Source organism: Poecilia reticulata, linkage group LG19 (assembly GCF_000633615.1).
Source record: "Poecilia reticulata strain Guanapo linkage group LG19, Guppy_female_1.0+MT, whole genome shotgun sequence".
Taxonomy (NCBI): Eukaryota; Metazoa; Chordata; class Actinopteri; order Cyprinodontiformes; family Poeciliidae; genus Poecilia; species Poecilia reticulata.
In genome coordinates, this window is record NC_024349.1 from 27,178,654 (window position 1) to 27,189,545 (window position 10,892).

Sequence of the window (10,892 nt, forward strand, 5' to 3'; positions counted from 1 at the left end):
GGCAAGTAAGAAAAACATTACAAGAAAATGGTTGTCACATGACAAGCCGACATTAGATGACTGGATTAACATAACATTTAACATATATGAAATGGGAAAAATAACAGCCTCTCTCAATCACAGGACTGTACAATTTGATCAGTGTTGGAGGATTTGGGTAGATTATGTAAAACCTAAAAGATCTGATTTCATCTTCAAAGACCAAACATCTTAAAGCTGCTAGACAATCCACTCTCCTATGATAGCCATACCTTATAGTTATTTTATGTTATATATATTTTTGTTATTGTATTTCCTTTTTCTTTTTAATTATTTTTCCTTCGTTTCCTTATGATCACTTTAAAAACGTTCTCAGAGAAGTAATTATATTTTTGATTTGACTGTTATACGGCAATGGGCTACATGTGAGTCTTATTTCAAATGTGGAAATTAGTTTGTTGATGCCCAATGTTATGTAAATGATACTTTCTCGAGAATTAATAAAGATATAATTAAAAAAAAATAAAATGTGTACTTTTATTATTATGCAAAAAGCAGCTCTAGAGGAGTAGCGATTTTATTGTCTAATAGGCTGAATTTTCAGTTCTCACAAATTAAAGACAAAGAAGGACAGTATATGCTGGTCAAAGGAAACATGGATAATAAAGAAGTCACTTTACTGAATGTGTATAGACTACCCGGAAATAATAAACAGGTTATTAGGAAAATTTTTAACACAATTGCAACAGAAGTATCTGGAATATTGATATACTGGAACGTTCACTTAAATCTGGACTCATCCAGCAAAATTACAAAGGCTCAGAAATAAGCATTATACGTTAAAAAATGCTTAAAGAATTAGGCTTGGTGGATGCATGGAGGAACTTACACCCTAAAGAGAAAAAATACACCTTTTCTTCTTATTCTCATCAGATGCATTCAAGATTAGCCTATTTCTTTATACAAAATGTTGACAAACATAGAATAATAAACTGACCTGGGGTGAGAGACATATCTGATCATGCGGGGTGAATATGACACTCCACCTGGATAATGATCGCAAAGAAACCCTGTGGAGGCTTAACAATAGTTTATTAAATGACACTAAATTTAACAGCTTCGTAGAAAAAGAATTCAAAGACTATATGGATGACAACAACACAGAGGATATTTCTCCCTGTATTTTATGGGACGCAGCAAAGACTGTTCTGAGGGAAGTTAATTATGTGGTCCTCCCATAAGAAAAAAGAAAAAGATAAATGTTTAAAAGATCTTACTATAAAATTAAAATCTCTAAAAATACAGCTCATGGAAAATAACTGACCACACCCTACTACAAATAAGAGAAAAAAAAACGAGCTTTAAACTGTTTATATGAAGACCAGATAGAGAAAAAAGCTACATTTTTAAAATTGAATTATTATGAAAATTGACCCAAATCAAAGAAACTTCTTGCCTGGAGAATACGTAAACAGCAAACTGACAGATTTATACAGAAAATTAAAAATCCAACAGATAAAAAGACATACCATTCTCTAAGACAGTGTTTTTCAACCACTGTTCCGCGTGAGTGATCGTCAGTTGTGCCGTGGAAATTATTCAATTTCACTACGGTACCGTATTTTCCGGACTATAAGCTGCTACTTTTTTCCTAAACTTTGAACCATGCGGATTGTAGCCCGCTGTGGCTTTTCTGTGGATTTTTCTTCAACCACCAGGGGGCTCTCTAGTAGGAAGTGGATCATTAGAAGTCAAAATTGTAAATCAAAGAAGAACGGCTAATTTTCATTTAGAACAACCACATGCTAGCAGCAGGCACGACGGAGAAATGTTTTCAAACTCATATCATGCAGCTTTTAAGTTGAGGGCTGTCGATCTGGCTCTACAGGAGGGAAATAGAGCCGCTGCATTTAAGCTCGGTGTGAACGAAACCATGGTTTGACTTTGGAGACGGAGTGCTGCGTCCAGCAGATTTATTAGGACGAGGCATTCTGCTGGGTCCTAATGGAAAACCAAGAGCAGCTTCCAGTTTTTATTTTATTTTATTTTTTTAATTGAGGGTGCTAGTATGGTGCGCTCTATAGTCTGAAAAATATGGTAATTGGTTTTAAAAGATTTTTTGAAAATGAATTGTCTGCAAATAATGCCATCTTCGAGTAGCTGCTGTAGCAGTGACTAGCGGCGTAATCATGTAATGTTCTTACCACTAGATGGCAGCAGGTACACAGCATTTTATATTAAAACGAGAATTAGTGATGCACGGATGTTACAGGTAGCGGTGAGAGCACTAAATCTAGAAAGACTGATGACAGTGATGGAAAAGACAGTGAAGCTCAGCAGTAGTTGGAAAGAACATGAGTCCATTTCCCACAACATGTCTGTGTGAAATGAGCTTCTCAAGCCTGGTTACTATAAAAACTAAAACCAGATACTGAGATGTTGAGGAAGAGTTTCGTCTTTCTTCAGTTTCTGCCAGGAAATCAGCTGTTTTCATCCAAACATGCTCAGGTTTCACACCAGGTGGGTAAAATATACAGATATTGACATTTTGTACAGGCAACTCTTCATATTGTAACAGTGAATATGAAGTGAAATGTTTCCCAAATATTATTGCTTCTTTCAGAATAAGAATTATTTTCTGTAAATGTCAATATACAGATATTGACATTTTGTACATGCAACTCTTCATATTGTAACAGTGAATATGAAGTGAAATGTTTCCCAAATATTATTGCTTCTTTCAGAATAAGAATTATTTTCTGTATTCCGGCTATAAGATGCTTGTGGATTAGTTTGTAAACACTTTGACATTTTCTACAACTTCTTTAAATTTAACACACAGTGTTGTGGCTGTTAAGGTGTATTTTTGAAGTGGACATGTTAAATGCAATTTGAAATAAGAAATGTAAAATGTGATAATACATTGTTGTGTTTATTTGATTCCTATTCAAGAGACTTTGATAAGAATGACTATATATAGGCGGCTACAGAATATCTTTATTTCCATTTTTAGTTGATGGTGTGCCTCGGGATTTTTTCAATTAAAACAGTGTACCTTGACTCAAAAAAGGTTGAAAAACACTGATCTAAGAGACATTAAAGAATCCTTTGAATTATACTACACTTAGCTATACACCCAGCCTCACGCAGTAGACCCGTCTTCAGTGAGGGCATTTGTTGCCTCATTGGATTTACCATCTATAGGAACAGATCAAAATAATAAGATAACACAACAAATAACTGAGGAGGAGATTAATAAAGCAATTTCAAAAATGAAAGGGGATGAGATGGCAGGTGAGGACGGCTACCTGGAGGAGTGGTATAAACACTTCTGAAAATGATTCACTCCACTGCTTAGGGATTGTTTAACCATGTAGTTTCTGGAGGGGAACACCACCATCTTGGAGAAGAGCAGTGACCTCAGTGATTCCTAAGCCGGGTAAAGATAAAACAGAATCTGGTTCATATAGACTAATATCAGTTTTAAACATAGATTACAGGATATTTGCAACAATACTGGCTAAAAGGTTGGAATTCATAATCCCAGAAATTACAGAAACAGATCAGACCGGTTTTGTTCACAATAGGCAAACCCATGACAACGTGAGACGGGCTCCCCTCCTCATAGATCAAATGAAAAACACAGAATCGATAGCTGTCAGTTTAGATGCAGAAAAGGCGTTTGACTCAGTGAACTATCTTTATTTGGCTTTGGAAAGATTTGGCTCTAATAATCAAATTATAGGTTGTTTTCAGTCTCTGTATGAGTGACCCTGTACCAGGATTTAGATCAACGAGGATTTATCAGATAAAATACAATTAGGAAGAGGCTGTTGCCAAGGCTGCCCCCTCAGCACCGCATAGTCTGAGCTTTTTATTGAGCCTCTAGCGCAGGCCATCAGAGAACATTATGGGTGTAACCATGAAAGGCACAGTGCACAAGATATGCCTCTATGCTGACGAGGTGCTAGTAACACTAACTAACCCGGAAGTTAGCCTGCCTAATCTTCTTTCTTTATTCAAGACATTTGACATTTACTCACGATATAAGTCAAATCCACAGAAAACAAGTCCTATCATTTAACTATCAACCGTCACTAAGAATTCAGAAAATGTTCAGGTTCAACTGGCACAATAAGTCTATAAAATATCTGGGAGTTAAAATTCCCGCAGAGCTATCCAACCTTTTTGAATGCAATTACATCCCACTGACAATAGAGATTAGGGTGGATTTACAGCGTTGGTCGTTGTTAACCGTGAATCTACATAATCGAATAAATAATAAAGATGAACCTTTAAACAAGGCTTCTTTATCTTTTTCAGGCTCTGCCTGTAAAGGTACCTGACAAACAATTCCTCGATTGGGATAGAATAATCTCAAATTTTATCTGGGCTAAATAAAAAACCAAGAGTAAAATTCCAGACACTACAACTATCAAAGGAAAGGGGTGGGTGTTTTTTTTACTACACCTCAAGGACAATTACAGAGCAGCACAGATGAGAGTGTTAGTTGGTTGGTGTGAAGCTAAATGGAAAGGAATAGACCTGTCTTATTGTGATATACCTCTACAATCCTGGCTCGGAGATCATTGTCTTATTAAAAAAACATATAGATTCTGACCTAATACCCTTATGGATAAAAGTATCGTTGGACATATGGCATAAAATATTAAAGCAAGTAAAAATTGAAAGAAGTGCTCAGATTTTAAGATGGCCTGCTTATGATAGAGATTTTCTCCCTGTAAGAATGGATACGAGATTTACACAGTGGTCACAAAAAGGTATAGCAAGTTACTGGAAGATTACAAGCAAAAGTGAATTAAAAAGTTTTAAACAACTTCAGGATAAATATAACCTGGGAAAATTTGATTTTTTTAGATACCTCCAGTATCTAAAAATTACAATAAAAGTATAAAAAGTATAGAATATTTGGAAGAGGGCAAGACAGGTATACTTAAAATCCTACTAGATTCGAGCAACGGAAGACCTCCCAAAAAAACAATATCCAAACTATACTCTAGTCTACAAACGGGGAGAAAATGTAATACAACATATATTAAGGTTAAATGGGAAAAAGAAGCCAAAAATAATAATAACTGATGATCTTTGGTTAAATAAATGCAATTCTGTGATTCACACATCAAGTTCTGGCCTGTGGAAAGAATTTTTCTGGAAATGCATGGTATGTTTTTTTTTTATTACACCTAACATTAAAGATAAACATTGTAGTGACACTGAAAAGGCAAAAATGTTGGAGGAATTGTGGGAACGTGTCTGCAGGACATTTCCATGTTTTCTGGGAATGTATTAAGATCGCACCCTACTGGTCAGAAGTGATAAAAGAAATCAATACTAAAATGGACTTAAATCTACACTGATTTTACTGTGGCTTTCTTGGGTAATTTACCCCAGGAACAGAAGAAATATAATAGATATATCCTATTAATATTATTAGCAGGTGGCTTAACATGGAGCCACCATCACGTTCGGACTGGAAAGACATAATTGAGGAAATCCACGCAATGGAGAGACTGAATTTTTCATTAAGACTTGCCACTTTTAAATACAATAAATACTGGAAGAAATGGAACATTCATCGGAGCTCAACACCAACTGTATAATTGATGTAATTGCCTTTTTTTGTTGATTATTACTCAACTGCTATTGTCAAACTAAATGCTCTGTAATTTTTGTTAGAGGAGGGTATGACTTCAATATATGTATGTGGAGTTCTAAAACTGCTAAAATTACAAAAATAAAGTATTAAAAAATCTGTGTGTAGAATTTTAATATTTGTAGAAATTGTAATTGTGTGTGTGTACTTTTATTTTGTATTTGTAATTTTTTAATATTTGTGTGTGCCTTTGACCACATATTTACCCAGAGTTACACACAAATTTTCTTTTTATGGTTTACAAATCATGTTTCACAGATACAAATATCCGAGGTTACACACAAAGACACGGACTACAAATCCAGCATTACACATGCACAGGTACTTTGAGACTATTTTCACTCCATACTTTCAGCCCTCTGCGTGATCCTGTGGGAATAAGACGATGAATGGATGAATGATTTTTTGCAGGTATTGTGCACTTTTATTTTGAAGGTGGAGTTGTGGCAGTGACGTAAGGCTGTCCTTGTGGAGCACATTGTAGAGAGGGAGGGCAGAGCGCAGGGTCCGCACACTCAGGGCATCCGCCGCCTGAAAGATGCTCACTGCAGACTAGCTCCATATTATTATTATTATTATTATTATTATTATTATTATTATTATTATTATTAAACAGGGAGCAGACGCTGAGAATCCAATGAAAGGAGTTACTTTTTGCCTTGTTGGGATTCCGCCTCACTCGGACACTGAAGTAAGTTTAAAGTCAAGATCCTGATGAAATGTTTTGTTCCTCTTTGTTTCTAACTTCGCTCTCTGCTGATACTGAAACCACATGTGCATGTTGCACATTGTGTGCTTTTAGGCTGCTCAACAGAACTCCTGCAGTGAGTGGACTTGTCTTTCACTGAATGAATGGATCTCTGTTCTGATGACGCAGCCTTGCGTGTTAGATATTCACGTGCGTTACGTAACTTGCTACATTTGCGGACCGGAAATGTTCCAGCATTACCATTTCAACCTCATAATGTTTGTATACTCCTGAGTAAGCGCTGTTATGTTTACAAATGAAATGATGACTAAGATGCAAAGACAGAAGTTACTGGGATGTTTCAGCTTGTTCTTCAGTGGGGGGTCATACTGGCTTCAGTGCTGTTGGATACATGAGGATCCAGAGGAATGCTCCACGGCTTACGGGGGTCGGCTAAACAGACAATAAGAAATGGGTCTGGAATGGAATTCATGCATTCCCAAATGATGGCCCACACTTGGTGACAGAAGGGATATTGTTGCCTTCATCTGTGTTTCAGCACAGAGGCCCTCATTCAGAGCTGGCAGTAAAGCAGTTTTTTTTTTTTTAAATGCCAGAATGTCAGTAATAAAATGTTCGTTTTTACAAATGATGGCTCTGAAATCAAGCACCCCTGTCATCACTCCCATTACACAGTTCTATTTTTAACTGGCCTTCTTGATCTTATTCCCAGTTTATTACTGTGAGAATGTGCCATGGCCCAGTTAGTGTCATCTTCATGAGAAAATCAATGACTCTGGAAAGAGAGATTCTAAACCTGAGAACAGTTAGTGACAGACAGTTCAGGTCCAGAGAAACATCTGGATCTGTAGAGTCTGAGCTACTCTCCTTTAGTGGTGCATGAGGGAAATCAAACATCACTGAATATAACTTCACATAACTTCCACCAAGTTATGGTGAAAGTTAACATTCAAGTTAACGACTCTACTTAACATGTGAATAGCAACAGGAGACCCACGTGAATTGTCAGTCATTGGATGAAAAAACAATGGCATCACAATTCATTACTGACACGTGATTGGTTGGTAGATATCTCCCTATTGGACACACTAGACCTTTATAATTACAGGCCTGGTTAAGCCCCTCCCTAATAAATTATAAAAAAATAACCCAGAAATAAAAATACACCAAGCACAAGGCATAAGTTCATATTTTTAAATTTTGTTGAAAAAGAAATATGTACAGACATGCATATAACACATCTACAAATAAAGAAACGACACATATATAAAATAAAACACATCTATAAATAAAAAACAACTTCAGTTTAAAAAAATTATAAATTACAGCACAAAATGCTTGTCTACTTCTGGGCCATGTGGTGGTGGCTTTCTTTCTGAGCATGATCCAACATACAAACGCTTATGACGCAACATGCTGTATTTAGGGTTAGCTTCAAGTCTCTCCTCTAGTTTGGAGCAGAGGTTGTCGAGCTCCTGGCTGCGGAAACTTGGTGGTTTCACAATCCAGCCTGATTCACCCTCGAAGACGCCATCCTCTTCATCAGACATGAGGTCAAAGGTGACACCTTCCCAAAAGGAAATCTCTGCTGCCAGGACGCTCTCTCTCGCCTCCAGCAGCTGTTGACACAGAACAGACATTAAGTCATAAAGAATCTTTATGAAAACATATTGTTGAAACTATACTGACATTTTAAGTGTCTTGGCTTAGAAACACCAAATATGGAGAGGTGTAATCAATTTGTCATTAAAAACTATGGCTATGTGGTAAAGTATCAACTCCTGAATATCATGTGAATAAACATGATATTTAACAAAACATTGATAAAAGTACTTAASTGATTTGTCATTAACCATTGAGGCTACATTAAAATTATTGCACAACATCTTGTCCCAAAATGTTACAGCTTCTTAAGAAAATGTAATGTTATTTTTCTTTTCACTGCTGATTACATTCATACACACACATATATACAAACATGCATGCAAAACTGATGCATTTGATTCAATTATAACATCTCTAGATTAGTAATAAATCTGACCTGCTTCTTTCTTTAGCTACATCTGGATGACTGGCAGTAGGTCCTGGATGCAGCTGGAAAACATTTTTGTGCATTKTCAATACATAGCATWATTACATTATGTACATAAACAATGTTGAAGCATAAAATAGCATCAACATTCTAAAATAGTAGATACTCACACACAGTTACATCTCTGTCCTCATCACGGACATCAGAACGTTCCTGAAAAGTCTGATTGACACAAATGTGACTCTCATTCTGTGGAGTCTGTGGAAATAAATGTAAAGATAAATCTTCAGATAGGAGGAATGTCAAAGTAAGATCACGTTTCACAAAAATCTATTGTATGTATTCATGCATATTCTTCTTTTATATCATCAATTCAACATCAATTAGATTATTGTTTTAATATTCTTTCTCCAAACATACTTCTTCATGGTGAACAGAAGGTGAAATGGGTTAGCTACAATGAGAGTTGAATGAGAGTCAAAAGGTGGTGCTCAGGAGTTGATTTGCATTTGCATGGCACTCAGCAACTTCATTTAAATACGAAACCCTCTGCTAGGCACAAGGGGAGGGGAGTGATAGGGGAACACAGACACACAGCGTTTTTGACCATTCTTGGCAATGCTCTACCATTTTCCACTGACAAAAACCTCTTGCCGAAAGTCCTCAATTTCCATGCACACGCAGAACTAGGTGTCAATAGCTGCCAAAAATCCCACTTTTCGTCCTGTGTCAGTCAAACAGCTGCAGCCGATACAGAACACTGCTGCTTGCATTCTCTCTGAAACCTTGAAGTCAGAGCACATAACACCAGTTCTAAAGTCCCTACACTGACTCCCTGTAGCTCAAAGAATAGGCTTTAAAATACAGTTGTTAGTTTAGAAATCACTGAACAGCTTAGCACCACAATACATTAAAGATCTGCAGTTGTATCAACCGTGGAGCCACCTCAGGTCTTCTGCTTCTGGTCTGCTCTGCATCCCCAAAACCACAAATCTGGAACAAACTCTCAGAAAACTGTAAAACAGCTGAAACACTGACTTCTTTTAAATCTCGACTAAAAACCCACCTGTTTAGAGTTGTATGTGAAACAGTCAGTTACAAATTTAACGATGGCATTTGGCTTAACGTAACATTTTGATTGTTGATTTTATGTTGCATGGCTGTGTTTTTGTGTTTGTTATAATGTAAAACACTTTGAAATGCCTTATTGCTGAAATGTGCTATACAAATAAAATTTGATTGATTGTTACTCCTAGAGGAGTACCTCGGTCAGGTGCAACCTTGGATGTGAGACTGACTGACATCCTCAGGATCACATTTTTTCTTTAACCAATTCCTTTTTAGCGTTATGGAAATATGGAAAAGTTGGTTACCTTCATGTCTGATAGCTTTGCCCTGGGCAACTTTGCTCCACTAAAATGATGATCCAAGATATTTTTATTGTTCCATGACTGACTTAAATTCAGATGGCATCTGACATCACAGTACAGACTGATGTTTCTTTAATCTACCTAATCTAAGAACAACATTTTCAAATGTGTAAAACATTTTGTTTCAGAACTATTTTCACTGGTTTCCTTATTAATGTGAGACATCTGATGACATTTTATTTTAATAGAAATGTTGCCCTTCTATGTGATGGAATGCTGGACATCATTTGTCCAGCATATCTCTCAGGAGAGCAAAAAAGAGAATACAACTGTGATCCTGGAAAGAACAACTTACTCTTTGAATGTCAAAACTGAATAAACAATGTATGTGGAAAATTGGTTTTCAATTATATATTTTTTAAGAAATGACCTGTGATAGAAGTATGGAGAGCCATTTCAGCCAAAATTAAATAAATAAATGGGTGAAATAAATAAAAATGAGTAAAATAAATCAAAAAAATGAAGAAAATGAGTGAAATAAATAAATAATTTGTTAAATAAATAATTTAGCTTTTTCATTAACCCATTATTTCATTTATTTATTTTTCATATTATCAATTCCTCAATTTTCCCTTTTTTCATTAATCTATTTTTCATTTACCCACTTTTCATTAATCTATTTTTCATTTAACCATTTTTTAATTTTCCTTTTTCATTAACCCCATTTTCATTTCTTTATTTTTCACATCAATTTCCCAATTTCTCTTTTTGATGTATCTATTTTTTATTTATCCCTTTATCCATTTACCCATTTTTCATTAATTTATTTTTCAATTAACCACTTTTCAATTTYCCTTTTTTATTAACCCAATTTTTTCATTTATTTATTTTTCAGATTATCAATTTCTCTATTTCTCTTTTTCATGTATCTATTTTTCATTAATCTATTTTTCATTTGTCCATTTCATTTATCCCTTTATCTATTTACCCATTTTTCATTAATCTATTTTTTAATTTAAACATTTTTTGATTTCCTTTTTCCATTAACCCGATTTTCTATTTCCCAGTTTCATTAATCAATTTCTCATATATCCCTTTTTTATTTACCCAATTTTCTTTTATCTATTT

At 35.4% G+C, this 10,892-nt stretch overlaps 1 protein-coding gene across 9 annotated transcripts in view; it reads left to right on the plus strand.

Moving 5' to 3' along the window:
• The window catches only part of LOC103482112 (rho GTPase-activating protein 23-like), a 126,896-nt gene that overhangs the window by 18,407 nt on the left and 97,597 nt on the right, over nt 1-10,892 (plus strand). For 3 of the 9 annotated variants that reach the window (XM_008438046.2, XM_017310860.1, XM_017310861.1), the window contains exon 1: nt 6,198-6,344. The exons of 2 other annotated variants lie outside the window; for them this stretch is intronic. In XM_008438046.2, the coding sequence (XP_008436268.1) occupies nt 6,291-6,344 (54 nt within the window). In that variant the 5' untranslated portion in view covers nt 6,198-6,290. Of the gene's footprint in view, nt 1-6,184; nt 6,345-10,892 lie in introns of those variants that run through there. 4 more of the 9 variants (XM_017310862.1, XM_017310859.1, XM_008438053.2 and 1 more) reach the window with 4 other exon arrangements.